We start from the raw sequence: 14933 nt of genomic DNA on the forward strand, positions 1-14933 counted from the left end.
AACTGAAAATCACCAGAGCACTCCGTATTCTAACAGTTTATGAGTTACAAAAACACTAATAATTCCAAAACTGCAGAAAACTGGAATTTACATGTTCAAGATGTAAGTCCTTGAAGAACTTATTGTTCTTCAATACTTACAATTATGTTTGCTAATGTCAATTTCCTACATGAAGTAATTTAAAAAGCTAGAGTGCTTTAAACTTTCATAATTTTTTAAATATTAGAATTATGACGGTTTCCATGGCAATAATCTGCTAAGAGTCTGGAAATACTAACTTCTAAGAACATCAGCTCTGTGAATACAGATGCTGGATGAGAACCAAGTATGAGGGGGCAGGCAACATGACAGCTGAAAACACTCCAGATGACTCCTATAATTTCTGCACCTCACTTGACATCATGGAGACAAACACCACCAGAGAAATCAAGAACTTGTCCAACTTAAAACTGAGAGTGAAATTAACAATCATCCAAAAAAGAGAATTTTACCTTTTAACGATGACAGATAAAGTTGATGTTTCTCTCCACCACACTTGACTTTCTGACAAAGTTCAGGCAGCAGTTTTTTCCACCACAGAATCTATCTTAGGAAAAACGGATACATTGTAGTTTGATGCATCTTATCCTCAGATTTCTAATGAGAGTAAGAAGGCCGTGCAGAAGAGAGCAAACAGAAAAATGTGTGCTTTGGCTAAGGCATCCATCACCTCTGTTGCAAAAAAAACATTTTATCAGCAGCTAGGCTTCTGCTGAAACTCAAACAGAAGGGAAGGCCTGTAACTAGAGGTTCTTGTACACATTTATTTTCAAGGAGAAACAGAGATATGTTCTTTTATCTTGGTTGGCAAGAAGAAAAGAAAAAAGAAATGCTAAAGCTAACTCTTGTAATTTCTAAATCAAAGACCAAATACAGGGAAGGTATTTCCTCCACCACACATATATTACTCAGACTTTCAAGTAATCACAGATCTCATCTGAAAACAAGAGCCCTTTAAAAATGAGATATATGATCCCCATGCATTTTAATAGCATCTAAAAGTACTCAAAATGTCTAACATTAAACATACATGTTCTTTGGTCACACAGCCCTGCAAAGCATAAATAGTCCCCATTCTGCCAATAAGCCAACAAAATTACCAAATCTTATCACCAGTGATCAAGACTAGAAGCACAATCTGAAATGCATACCCAGTGTTCTTCTTTCAGTTCCTGATTAGCATATGCAATGACTGCCTCCGGACATCTCTCTAGCAATGTGTCTATGCACTGTTCATACTCTTGTAATCGTGTACGACACAGAACATGAGCACTGAGGCCAGCAACAGTGTCTTCTGAGAGTGGCTCCAGAAATGGAATAATGGAAGCTACGTCAAATGAAGGGCCACATATGAGAGACTATGAACAGAAAAGTGAAATGTTATGGAATGGAGCATCCCAAATTAAAACACAATGTATAGCATAATTTTTCAAAATGATAAAATCCCACTTTGCCAAAAACGGAAAGAAAATGCAACTTTAGAGAACATGAATTTGGCCCTGAAATACTTGTACTGAAGTACTAAATAATCTTAAATTCAGCTCTCATTTAAAGAAATCTGTTTAATACAAAGCAATCGTCTTTAATTAGGACTCTAACCTGAGGATACGTCCAACATGTTGTCAGAGATTTATGCCCCATAATGTTTAACATGAGTATTCATAACACTGAAAGACCATGGGTGGTTGCAAGTCCAACAAGAAGTATAGTCAAGTTTTCTCTGGTCCTGCCTGGCCCCCGGTCCTGCAGCCACATATAAAATAATCACTTAGAGGCTTAATATTATTTACAAACCGTATGGCCTATGACAGGCCTCTTGCTAGCTAGCTCTTATATCTTAAATTAACCCATTTCTATTAATCTATGTTTTGCCACGTGTTCCATGGCTTTACCACTCTGCTGGCATGTTGTTCATTGGGCAGCAGGCTGGCATCCCTCCACACTCCACATTTCTCTTTCCTGTCTTTCTCCTTGGATTTCCTGCCAGCCTCTAAGCTGCCTTGCCATAGGCCAAAGAAGCTTATTTATTAATCAATGGGAACAACATATATTCACAGTGTACAGAAAGACATCCCCCAACAAAGAAGGAACAAGATCAATAAACTATGACACATATTTCACGGAACATGATAGAATTGCCAAAATTATATTTCCAGAAGACAGTTAAGGAGAAAAATAATTATGACCAAACTGAGCCAAAATGTCTTAAGGTAAAATTGTACACAGAGCATGACCAATGTTGTAAAATCCACACAGTGTACAAAACTTTATAGGAAGATCTCTGGAAGAGTACTGCAGTTTGAAGCAGAGATTAGCTCACAAATGAGGGGATGGGACAAAGCCCTGTTTGTTTTGTTTTCTTTTAACACTTCCTTGTCTTTTCTAAAATTTCAATGACGAGCATGTAAAATGTATGGGGGTAGAGAGGTGGGGATGTAACTGTCCTTTTTAGCATTAACTGTCACCTGTCACTGTACCACACACAAGACAAGTCTCAATGGATTAACTGCTTTTACTAGTTTGGTCTGTAGCATGCCTATGAGGTAATGTCTTTATTGTTAATTGATGGGGAAGGTTCTAGTTCACTGTGAGCAACACTATTCCCTAGGCAATTGATCCTGGGCTGTATAAGAAAGCCAGCTAAACACTGACAGTGTAGGATAAATTAGTGAGCAAAATCCATCGTGGTTTCTGCTATGCTTCCTTGGCTGTGAGTATCCTGGTTGGAGGTAATGCTGCATAGAACAGCAGGCGATCCTGCCTTCAGGCTCCTGCTGAGCTCCTGCATAGTGATACACTATGACCTGGAAGTATAAACCAAATAAACCCTCTCCTCTCCTAAGTTGCTTTTGGCCATGATGTTTGTCACAGCAACAGGATCAAACTAGAACAGTAACCACAAAGAAAATTGAATATATTTTTTAAAAGTGATTGCAGGATGGGGAGAAGGCTCTACAGGTAAGCAGATATGCCACCAAAGCTTGATGAACTGAGTTTATTCCCTGGGAACCAGATGATAGAAGGAGAGAAGTGAGTACCCCAAGTTTTCTTCTGAGTTACACATATACTGTGGCAGTGATCTCACTGCTCCCCCAAATAAATAGTAATTTTTCCTTTTAAAGTGACTGTTTAGAACCTAGTCATTTGTATATACCACCTGCCACATACTGAATGACAGGCATAGGCATTACTTTAATATTCATAAATTTACTAGTATTTCCTTTTAAGCAACTTTACTAGTTTTTACTTTTAAACTCTATAGCATTTTTTATTCTACCATCAAAAATTTCCCTTTTCCTATTAAGAGATATACTTATGGCTTAATTTCTTTCACTGTATCTTCTTTTGCTACAGCATATTCTCAGAGTTACAGGATGACCTGGAACATCCACTATACACTCTTAATCAGTATGATTATTTTATTCCACATATCTACCATGGACTGGCCAGGAAAATAAGGTTGGTATCTTTTCTTACCAAGCTAAATAATTTATCTGAATAATTTCCTGGCAGTAAGATAGCAAAGATGAAACAAAGTGAGACTTTCCCACACACACTATCTTCCAACACAGAAGGAGGCACAGATTACTTCTCTACTGACCCCTGACTAAATAGTATAATGAGTGTGGCAGGAAAAGGCAAAAGCATGGATACCAAACCAGAGATGAAATGAAACTAGTCAAAACAGCAAAAAATGGATTATTTGTAAAATTTTGCTTCATTTTAGCTATATTGCTAAGAATTTAAAAGTCAGTATAATAAGACACACAAAACAACACTTATCCAGATATCGCATCATACCCTATAAAACCAGCACTGAGAGATGAAGTCTTGAGGAGCCCAGAATTTGGTGGCAATGTGGGCCACACAGTGAATTCCAGGTCAGCCAGGCTATAGAATGAGATACTGTCTCAAATAAATAGATAAATACTCAACAAAACTTCTATCACTGGACTGAAAATGGCCCAAAGATTACTGTTAGTCTGTAAAAGACTGTTGAGGATGGTTTCTTAGACATCTCCATTTTTTTTTAAGTACTAGAAATCAATTCTTTCCACCCTTAGCACATACTATTTATTCCTTTCTCCTACCAAGATCCCTCTGCCTCAGCTCTGATTTGACAAATTTCTGATTCTCTATTTTTACAGGCAAGGACACAGAGAGCACAGTGTTCTCTCAAATAATAGCCTTCTAACCTATAGATTTTATACTAACTTTTACACAAATATGCCCCTATAGTAACTGAGGACAACAGATCAACATACCAACCCACCAAGGGACGGGGAGCGAGCCACAATTTTGGAAACACTCTTAGGTGACTCTGAACCTCCTACTTCTAAATGAGAGAAAAAAAAAAAAAAAAAAAAAAAAAAAAAAAAAAAAAAAACCCCTTTGTGAGCTCCAATGGTCCTTTTTCTTAGTTACTGAGATTAACTGATCTATGGATAATCTAGAAAGAAGATCTAGGAGAAAGATTTAGAAATGTTTAGTCAGTTTATTTTCCATTTTTAACAACAAAAATTTCCAAAAAGGGGTAAAAGGAATGTGCAGAAACTGAAGGGCATCATGAGAAGACCAAATCTATGAAGCACAGGTATAGATAAGAGAGAAGAATCCTATGTTAATGGCACAGAACAGATTTTCAACAGAATTATAAAAAATTCCCCAAACCAAGGAAAGACACAACCATACAGATATAAGAAGCACAAAGAACACAAACTAGGACCAGAAAAAAAATTCCCCATGGAACATCAAATTAAAACACTAAATATACAGAACAAAGAGGACACTGAAAGCTGTAAGAGAAAAAAGCACATGTCACATATAAAGGCAAAAATAATTGCTGATGGGGACTTTGAAAGCCAGAAGAGCCTGGTGCAATGTTCTCCAAATACCATAGTTGCCAAACCAGACTACTTTACCCCACAAAACTATCTGCCATAATGAAGGAGAAAGAAAAACCTTTTGTGATATAAATAGGTGAAGAAATTATTACCCACCAAGCCTGACCCACAAGGAATACTGGAAGCAATACTTTGGACTGAAGAGAGAATAGGCAAATACAAGAAGCCACATAAAGAAAACAAACGAAGCCATTACTACAGAAACACCAAATAGGACAAAAAACACAAATGAAACAAAAACACAACAAAATGACAGCACTCACCAAATCCTTTTCAATACTAACTTTAAGTACTGGCTTCAATTTGTCAATCAAAAGATAGAGGTTAATTGAATGGATTAAGTAACAAAAACTATCTTTTGTTGCTTACAGGGATTTTAAATGATCACTGAATTATACTGTTTGATTGTGATTACGAATGTGTTTTGAAGCTTTATCAGTAGAAATTTCATAGCATATTACAATTACAATTTTAATTATATCACTATTCTGTGTGCTCTGGGAGGACAAGACCCAGTGCTATCTACCACATTTACAACTCATTGTCAGAGAATAGCTATAAAATGAACAAATAAGCACCCAACCCAGGAGTTTCAGTGTCACACAGATACTAGAGATAAGAGGCAGTGAAAGACTCTTCTTTGGTGATGTATTGTTGTGTGGTTAACTACTAAATAACTGAGGCTGGACTTGAATTCATGATCCTTCTGCTTCAACCTCCTAAGTGCTAGGATTACAGGCATGTACCACCATGCCCAACTCTGGGGATTTTAATATAAGAATGTAGGCCACACAGTCTGAAGTCTGAGTCTAACAATCTAGCCTCTTGGCTTTCCTTCCCTAGCCCATCCCCAACTCACCAGCAGGCTCTATAATCGATAATAACCACATTTACACCAATTCCCAAAGTTTATATCAGAAATTTCACACCCAAAAGCTTAAAGGGATCAAGCAGAACAAAAATGCATAAAGGCCATTGGGTTTAAGAAAACACACAATGAGGCCCTCAGTATCTAGATGGGAAGCCATGGAGATGAGGGTGGTGCAGACTGGACAGGCTGTGCACTGCTCAGACAGGAGCTACTTGCATCTGTCAGGACAGGCCTCAGGAGTAGTGAAGGGCACAGGTGGTCAATATTCCTGCATTTTTCAAGAGTATCTGTAAACTCAGAATTCCTAATATGAAATATTGATTTTTATATGTGGCCAGCTACAGCAAGTAAATTGAATAAAAGAAAGGCAAAAATTGTATTCCGTCTTTGGACCAAGAAAACAATATTAAAAGATATGCACATTTAGCCCAGCCTGACCTACCACAGCACATGCAGAAATAGTTATAGAATGAATTCCTATACTATAAATTGTGTCCCACAATTCTTTTGAAATATTCTCTTCTGAGGTCAGATAAACTGGCTACTTTGACACAGTTTTCATAAGACAGATGGTAGTGGTGGCTCGGGTAAGAAGTCTAAATTGTGTTAAGCCATTATTAAACAAAATTCATGCTTACAAAACATCTCTGTATATTTGTACACTTTTATTTCTCACAGCTGTTTTCAAGCACACCCTAAACATGAGGACAGTTGCACAGCTTACCCATTTACCTGCAATGAGACCAGCTTCTCAGCTCAGATGCCCCATCCAGCAGCAGCTCCAAACAGAAGCCAGGATTCCAAAGCTCCTGAATGTGATCAACTATAGATTTTTGCCACCAAAAGCTATATTCTAAATTAGCAAGCCATGTGATATCGCATCATATTTAAATTGTATATTATATTGTAATATATTACATATTTAAAGAATAAAGAAGACATTTTTATTTACCTGTAGTTTCAAAAGGTCTTCTGTGTAATTTTTATCAGCTAAGGAATCGGATGATATTAAGACATGAACCCATGGATAGACGAAGCCATAATGACTGCAGGCATTTATCTGAAACATTACAGAAATGCATCACAAGTCAAACATAACAGCAAAACAAACAAATAATTTCTTCACACATTCATTAATCCTCTGCTACATCTCAGACTCAGTTACAAACTCTCCTAGGAAAAGGAAGATTTTTAGAATGTATTTCCCTGGAAAAGGCTGCAGTCTCGTTGCTTCCATACCAAAAATCTGCAATAAATATTTTCTAATATTTTGAAATTTAAAAATATTCTACAGAAGTGCTTTCTAGAAAAAAAGAATAACACTGTTCTTAAGATAATTATATTCAATAAAAGTTAAAGGTAAGAGTGGAAATAATTTTTATTTATATCATTTTGGGGGTGGTAAAACATCCCTGTAAGTTCTCAAGATGATCCCCAGATATCCTTTATCCAAGAAATTACAGTGGTGACCTTTTCAGTCACTGCACAGTAGCCACAGCAGTCATGACAGCTGGGCTGAAAAAGGGAAGCAGAGCAAGATAGGAAGCAAGGACTGCTACGGCTGCCTTCAACACACTGAAACCAAGTGTGCTCTGACAGGAAATGGAAGCACAGTGCTACTGCTCCTGGTCTCAGGCCTTCCAAAATTCCTCAGAGGCCCCTTCTTACTCAGTCCTCCACTGACGAGTACAGAGGTGGCAGTGTTCTGAGAAAAGCCCTTCACATGCTGTGACACTGCAAGGGGAACAGGAGTATTCTTTATTTTCAGGGTATAGAATCTGAGACAGGTAGGGTCTCATGTGTAGCCCTGGCTGGCCTGGAAATCCCTTTGTACACCAGGCTGGCCAGAAACTCAGAGATTCACCTGCATCTGCCTCCCAAATGGTAGGACTAAAGGCATGAACCATGACACCTGGCTTCTAGGTAGTAGTCTTTAAATTTTTATTTATTTACGTGTGTGTATGTTTGTGTGTGCCATGAAGCACATGTAGTGTTCAGAAAACAACTTTCAAGAGTCAGTTATCTCCTTCCACTGTGAATCTCAGGGATGGAACTTAGGTCCTAAGACTTGGCAGAAACAGCCTTTACCTGATAAGCCATCTTAGCAGCCCCAGGTGGTATTCTTTAGAATGGGAAAATATATAAGATATGGGTAACTTCAGGTACGTTCTATGCATTCAACATTAAGGTAGGGGCTGGAAAGAGAGTATGTAATGTGTTTACCTCACAAGAATAAAAACCTGAATTTGATTTCCAGAACCTAGAAAAATGTCAGGTATGGCTGTACATATTTGTAAACTCAATGTTGAGGAGGCAGAACAGAAGATACCTGGGGCTCTCTGGCTAGCTAGTACAACCTAACTGATATCCTGCAGGCCAATTAGAGACCCTGCTGCAAAAGAAATGGACTGAGTTCCTGAGAATAACACCCGCGAGTGACCTTTAGGATCTGCACACAGAGTATCTACATCTGTGCATATGCATAGCTTGCTTGCTCTCTCTCTCTCTCTCTCTCTGTCTCTCTCTGTCTCTCTCTCTCTCAAAAATAAAACAAAACTAAGAACAGATTATTGCAGCATGTAATGTATGCATTTAAGGTACTATTTCATTATCTTACCAAATCCTCTGCTGTTCTCAATGGTATGGTATCAGGACACTGCCTCTTAGATAACCTCCAGATATACTGAGATATAAGCTTGAAGAAGAGTTCCTGAAGTACCTTGTTTGGGAGACAAGCTACCAGCTGAGCTTCCCAGAAGTCTACCAAAAGCTGAGGAATTGTGTCTTCATCTTTTCCACACAGCACCTTGAAAACAGGGTACCCCACATAAATGCTGAGCCAGATGTGACAACAGAGCTATCGCTCCACCATGTGGTCATGTAGTTTATGTGGTCATGTGGTCATGGCTTGACAGCCATGGCAAGAGCAAAGTTACATATTTTTTTTAAAAATAAGGAACAGATTCTAGGTTGTGTGCATGAAGTTTCTGCAGAAATATTCTTTTTAATCTGTATATTTACATTATACACTGATTATACAGAAGTCTGTCTTTTCAATAATGAATGAAAATTCACTTCAGTTCTATTTCCTCCTCTCCTTTGTTTTCTATCAGGTTGATCAGAAAAATTATATTTTCAACTGGACAAACCTTAAAGAAAGAATCTGCTTCTTCAATTCCAATTTTACCATTTTTCTGTAAGCCCAGGACTGAAGCCACAAGCAATCCAGGCTGAGTTTCCTTCAAGTGAATTGCAAGTTCAGTAGGAGCAATCTTGCCTTTCCACTGTTGAATTAACAGCCGAGGTTCCAGAATGAAGCCATATACCAGCTTCATCTTCAGATTAAAAAAGAAATGTTAGAATGCAGTGTATATTACAAATCAACTTTACTCATCTCATACATACATCCTAATACATTCATGATTTAGGGGAAGTTATTAACATTTTATTTCTATTTTTTAGCCACAAAAACTAACTCTTATCCCAAGAAGGATACCATTAGCTGTATTATATAAATTACTAATAGATAACTAAACTTAGAGATGTTCCATTTTTGTAAAGAGTTTTAGATTCGGAATATATGTCCTAAGTCTTCTCAAAATTATGGAAAAAAAACTCTGATTTTCAGAACTCTGCTCTTTTAAGCAGATGCCCTAATGCTGACTTCTTCTCATAGCAAATTGTCTCCTGTTATAATCTTTCTTGTTTTAGAAAACATGTTTATACTGTGAGCAAATATTTGACCAAGCAGGCAACAATAAGAAGGCCCAGGCTCTAAAGTCACCTTGCCTGTTCAAGCTGACCAACTGTGCGATCATAGACAAGTTATTTTGGCTCTGTGTCTTAGGGGTCTCATGTGTGTAATAGTTATGACAACACTGACCTCAGCACTAAACAAGAATGAAATGAAATAATACATGAAAGCGATTTAGAATAGGCCTGGGACATAAGCACACAAATAATCCCCTTACCCCCACCTTAAATGATTAGCATCTTTGGCCTCTGTTTCCTCCTTTGGTGTACCATTTAAATATCCACTACTCCATGGTGTCACTTGTGGTTTTTCCTGAGTGGACAGCATTTTTTCACCTATTAGACTCATATGGTTTACAGTTAATATCCTTCTTTCTATACTTGAAAAAACTCATTACCCTATTATGCTTCCAGGGAACACACTGTCTCTTATACCTACTCTAATCGCCAACTCTGGGCACAGCTTTTATATTCTTCTGTATCAAATATAATATTCTGAATATATGTGGTACTAAGATGATGAAAGATCTTTGAATAGCCACTTCTGGTATTTATCAATCTTATTTTTTTGTTCCACTTGCCAGATCTAAAGTCCCACTTAGATTAGTTCCCATCTAATACTGTCTGTTACTGTTACTAGGAAACCATGAGCTAGGCCAGGAGGTGGTGGCACACACCTTTAATCCCAGCACTCGGGAGGCAGAGGCATGTAACTCTCTGAGTTCAAGCCCAACCTGGTATACAGCTCATGTTCCAAGACAGCCAGGGCAGTTACACAGAGAAACCTTATCTCAGAAAAAAAAAAAAAAAAAAAAAAAAAAAAAAGGAAAAAAAAGTAGAGGCCATGAGGTACAAAGCCAGAAGAAAGCCAAATGCCTCGGGACAACCTCCAATCCTCTTTCAGACTGTGCTCAACACCAGGCATGGTACTATACCTCTGAATAGCTCTTCATTTCATTTTTGCACATGTCAAGATCTCCCATTTTCAAGGCCATTGCTGCCTTGGTCAAGGTCACTAAGACTGGTGAAAATTCACAAGTATCCAGATTCTTTAAATAATGCAAGGCAGTTAAAGGACTGATATTCTTCATAGAAGGACTACAGAGGACATGAGGCAGTTGCTTCGGCTCAGCCACATGAAATATCTGAGCCACTTTTGCTGCTAATTCCTTTGATAAATATGAACAAAGTACAAGAGGTTAGCCAATAGGAAGAATATAATCAGAACAAAAGGAATGTATGCATGTAAAGCCAGTATATAAACAATATAATGTTATGATTGAGAAACAGTGTTCATAAGAATATTTGGGAGACTAGAAATGAGATGGCATGATCTGTCTACAGAGGTGCAATAAGAAAAAGAAATCAGTGAAAAATATATGCCAATTTGTGACCAACATTTCTAATTTTAATCATGTAGGAGAAAATATTATTATACTTAAAAGTCTACAATTTAAAAACTACAACTTAGTTCAAATTATATACAATAATATAACTCAAGAGAAAATTTACTTCCCATAAAATCTCCAAGTATTGCAATTTCCAACTGTGCTTAAAACACAAAATACAAAAATAAACTTTAATAATGTCTTAACAGGTCACTGGCTCATTTGACGTTTGGACACTTGAAAAGTAAGTCAAATGGAGTTGTGAAAAAAATCATACTGCAAAGGAAGGCAGGAACCTGATTCTGTCCTTCACTTCAAGAATAGATGTCACTATGATTGGGCAGGTCCCTCAACCACAACAGATAATATCTCCATGATGAATATTGAGAAAATATGAGGAGACCCCTAAACTATTTCCCAGCTATAATCCTAAAATCATTAAAGGAGAAAAGAGCACACTGATTTCTTTTTAGTGTAAAAAAAAGAAGAAAATATTTGGAACTTAAGTTCTAAATACTATTTACTAAAAAATTATTAAAATGAAAAGTTAAAAACAGAAACTGTATAGGAAATTATATTCACTTCACTTAATTCTTCATCCAGGTTTTCATAAAGCGAATGATTAATATAAAATATTAATCCTCTCTCATATTTCTGTGATTCACTCTCTCCTGTCCAGTCCACACGGGCCAAAACTTCAGCCAGAGACAAACCAGACATCTTATAGTATGGTAAGGCGAGGTGGGATTGCTCAGTGTCAAGCCTAAAGAGAGAGAAATTTTAAAGGGCTTCAAATGTTCATTTCTAAACCAGCTACTTAAAATAGTTAATAATAAAACAGATAATGCTTTCAAAGAAATAAGCCTCACAGTGCTTTTCTCCTGCCACTAGTAATCATATAGTTTTATATGATTTTATAATTTCACTCCAATTTACAGTTTCTTTTTTCCTGAACACAATAAAGGTGGAATAGCAATCATTCATTAAGTGAATTTAAGTTTTTCATTTTTGGTTTTTTAAGACAGGGTTTCTCTGTGTATCCCCGGCTGTCCTGTAACTCACTCGGTAGACCAGGTTGGCCTCAAACTCAGAGATTCACCTGCCTCTGCCTCCTGAGTCCTGGGATTAAAGGTGTGCACCATGACCACACAGCATGAATTTTAATATTTAATATGCCTCTAAAATAATGGCATTTATGGTTCAGCATAGTCTATTTATAATCATTTACACCAGCTAAGTAAGCCTGTAAAACAACTGTCTACAAAAACTTTTATAAACTTGGTTCTCAGAAATAAAAATCTCTATTGACCTTAGTATTTCTTTGTGACATCAAGAAAGCACTGATTACTAATATTAAGATCTCAGACTGTTCCAGTGACACCCCTCCCTCAAGCTAACAGACAAGAAACAAGTATCAAAGCTATCTCAGGTCTTTTTTCCTGGTCATATGCCCCTCAAATCCTGAAAACAAAAATAAAGTAAAAAAATAAATAAAAAGTAAATAAATAAATAAAACCACCCTCCCATATTCAAAAGTTTAGTAGTGGATTTACTATTTCTCTAACAAACTATGACACTTTCAAGACACTGGGTAGGTCATATTCATTTTGTATCTCTAAGCCTACCACAGTACCTGACCCATAGCATACATTCAACAAATGCTTATAAAATAAATGAAAAAAGTGAACCAACTCCAAGAGATTAAAAAAAAAAAAAAAAAAAAAAATGGTAAGTACATGTAAAATTCTGTAACAAAGCTTAAGAGGTCTCACCAACCTGCTGTAACAGTCTCCGAGGTGCCCACAGCTTTCTTTAAATGCTTCTAAGAGCTCTGCTTTCTCTGCAGGCTCCAACTGACTGCCCTCCATCAGGGCAGCTCTCACTAGCAGATGAGCCTCACTGAGCAAGTGGATACAGCTCTGGGTTTTCACAGTCTTGTAGGTGTTACTGTAGTCTACCTGAAACAAAAAGACAAACAGCTAGTGTTGCTGAAGAAAGATCACCAGTTCCCTACCCCGTCTCCACTCTGAAGAACTTCATTACATTTTGTTAATAAAATTAATATATAAGAGCTGGGCGGTGGTGGCGCACTCCTTTAATCCCAGCACTCGGGAGGCAGAGCCAGGCGGATCTCTGTGAGTTCGAGGCCAGCCTGGGCTACCAAGTGAGTTCCAGGAAAGGCGCAAAGCTACACAGAGAAACCCTGTCTCGAAAAACCAAAAAAAAAAAAAAAAAAAAAATTAATATATAAGTATATAGAACACTAAAAGTAAGTAAATAAGTGGTTGCATATTGTCTTAGTTTGCTTTTTATTGCTGTGATAAAACACCACCATCAAAGGCAACTTGGGGAAGAAAGGGTTTATTTGGCTTACAGGTCACAGTTCACTAATAAAAGCCAAGGAAGGAACCTGGAGGAAGGAACCAGGAGGCAGGAACAGAAACAGGGACCAGAAAAGATCACTGCTTAGGCTTGCTCAGCCTGCATTCTTCTCCTTCTCCTCCTCCTGATTAAAGTAAGCTAAGGAGACACAATAATTAAGCATATTGCCCAATCCTAGAATGGATTGGTGGGAAAGCCATCAAGCCATGGCTGACTCCACTGACTAAACTGGGTGGAATATGAACTACGGGCTAGATATTGTGTCAAGATTAAATTTATTGAAGCATATGGATTACCGTGGTTATATAGGTGTATCTTGTTATTTAAAGTTAAAAGCTGTGATGTATGCAGTTACTTTTCAATGGACCAAGGAAAATAACCGTGTTGGGAAAGCACAGGAGTACATAAGGGCAAACTGGGAGGAATACAGGCTACAATCTGTGTGTCAGCTGTAAGGTTTTCTTTGTATATTTCTCATTCCTTCAATTTATCAAAGCTTGGCATCATTTAAAAGAAAAGTGTTTTAAGTGCCAGAGATGAGTAAGGAGCTGTGAATCTTGAAACAGGACAGGAATTCCACTCTAGGCCCCTCACCAGGCTGCTACTGGAGCTACTGTACCTGGACAACCTATTATACTTGGAAGAAAGAGTGTGACAGAAAATAATTACCTGAGATTTTTGTTTTTTCACCCCCATTTCCTGGTTCTCTTTGTTAGGTGCTTTAGTTTGGCTTCTGTTGCTATGATGAAACACTAATCAAAAACAACTTGGGAGGAGGAAAGGGTTTATTTGGCATAAAGCTTATAATCTATATTGAGGGAAGCCAAGGCGTGGAAACAGGAATTGGAGCAGAAGCCATGGGGAAACACTGTTTCTGGGCTTGCTCCCATGGCTTGCTCAACCTGTTTACTTGTATCACCCTGGACCACCTGGCTAGAAAGTGGCATTAACAGTGAGATTGGCCCTCTTAACTCAATGATTAATTAAGACAGAGCTATAAGGAAATCTGATGAAGGAATCAATTAAGATTTCCTCTTCCCAGATTATGTATAGGTTTGTGATATGTTGACAAAAAACACCCAGCACACTAGGACTCAAAGTCAATGGATTAAAACAGTTCAGTAGTCCTCTCTGGAGGGTGAGTATAAGTGGCCTCTCAATTGCCAGAAGCTGTGAAAACAAGGTGAAGAAATATACATGCTTGACTGTCGTGATGGAGCCTGGAAGCTGTTTGGATACAGCAAACTGATATGTATAATTGATTTAATCCATTTTGTTTTTCTCTTTTGAGGTTTCCTTAGTGAAATACAAGGGACAGAGGCTGGGTAATAACAAGAGCAACATCCGTCTAGAACCACTCTTTCACATTCAATTTCACTCTAAATTTCTATAAAGAAGAATCAGATGTCTGAAAAAGTACCATTTCTTTGTATAGCTGAACTGGTGCAATGGTATTCACAACATACAGATTCCATCCGGCCTCGGCTGTGGGAGGGATTCTGCTCCTAACACTGGCATCTTTTCTAGAACTGAAAGGGATCAGAATTACAAGACATGTTATTAATAAATTATCATTCTCACCTGTAAATATTGAGT

General features: G+C 37.6%; 1 protein-coding gene across 4 annotated transcripts in view; it reads right to left on the reverse strand.

Annotated features, from left to right (window-relative positions):
* The window catches only part of Hps3 (HPS3 biogenesis of lysosomal organelles complex 2 subunit 1), a 47247-nt gene that overhangs the window by 3862 nt on the left and 28452 nt on the right, over nucleotides 1-14933 (reverse strand). Inside the window, exons 8-16 of one of the 4 annotated variants that reach the window (XR_009379768.1) lie at nucleotides 14758-14866; nucleotides 12732-12913; nucleotides 11538-11718; nucleotides 10503-10736; nucleotides 8964-9149; nucleotides 8432-8620; nucleotides 6767-6874; nucleotides 1191-1397; nucleotides 492-586 (exon numbers count right to left, since the gene is read on the reverse strand). Coding sequence is in view for 2 of the 4 variants with exons in the window: in XM_059265266.1 (XP_059121249.1) it covers nucleotides 492-582; nucleotides 1191-1397; nucleotides 6767-6874; nucleotides 8432-8620; nucleotides 8964-9149; nucleotides 10503-10736; nucleotides 11538-11718; nucleotides 12732-12913; nucleotides 14758-14866 (1487 nt within the window). In the remaining 2 variants the exon portion in view is untranslated. Of the gene's footprint in view, nucleotides 1-491; nucleotides 587-1190; nucleotides 1398-1638; nucleotides 1783-6766; nucleotides 6875-8431; nucleotides 8621-8963; nucleotides 9150-10502; nucleotides 10737-11537; nucleotides 11719-12731; nucleotides 12914-14757; nucleotides 14867-14933 lie in introns of those variants that run through there. The other 3 variants (XM_059265267.1, XM_059265266.1, XR_009379769.1) reach the window with 3 other exon arrangements.

This window comes from Peromyscus eremicus, chromosome 6 (assembly GCF_949786415.1).
Source record: "Peromyscus eremicus chromosome 6, PerEre_H2_v1, whole genome shotgun sequence".
Taxonomy (NCBI): domain Eukaryota; kingdom Metazoa; phylum Chordata; class Mammalia; order Rodentia; family Cricetidae; genus Peromyscus; species Peromyscus eremicus.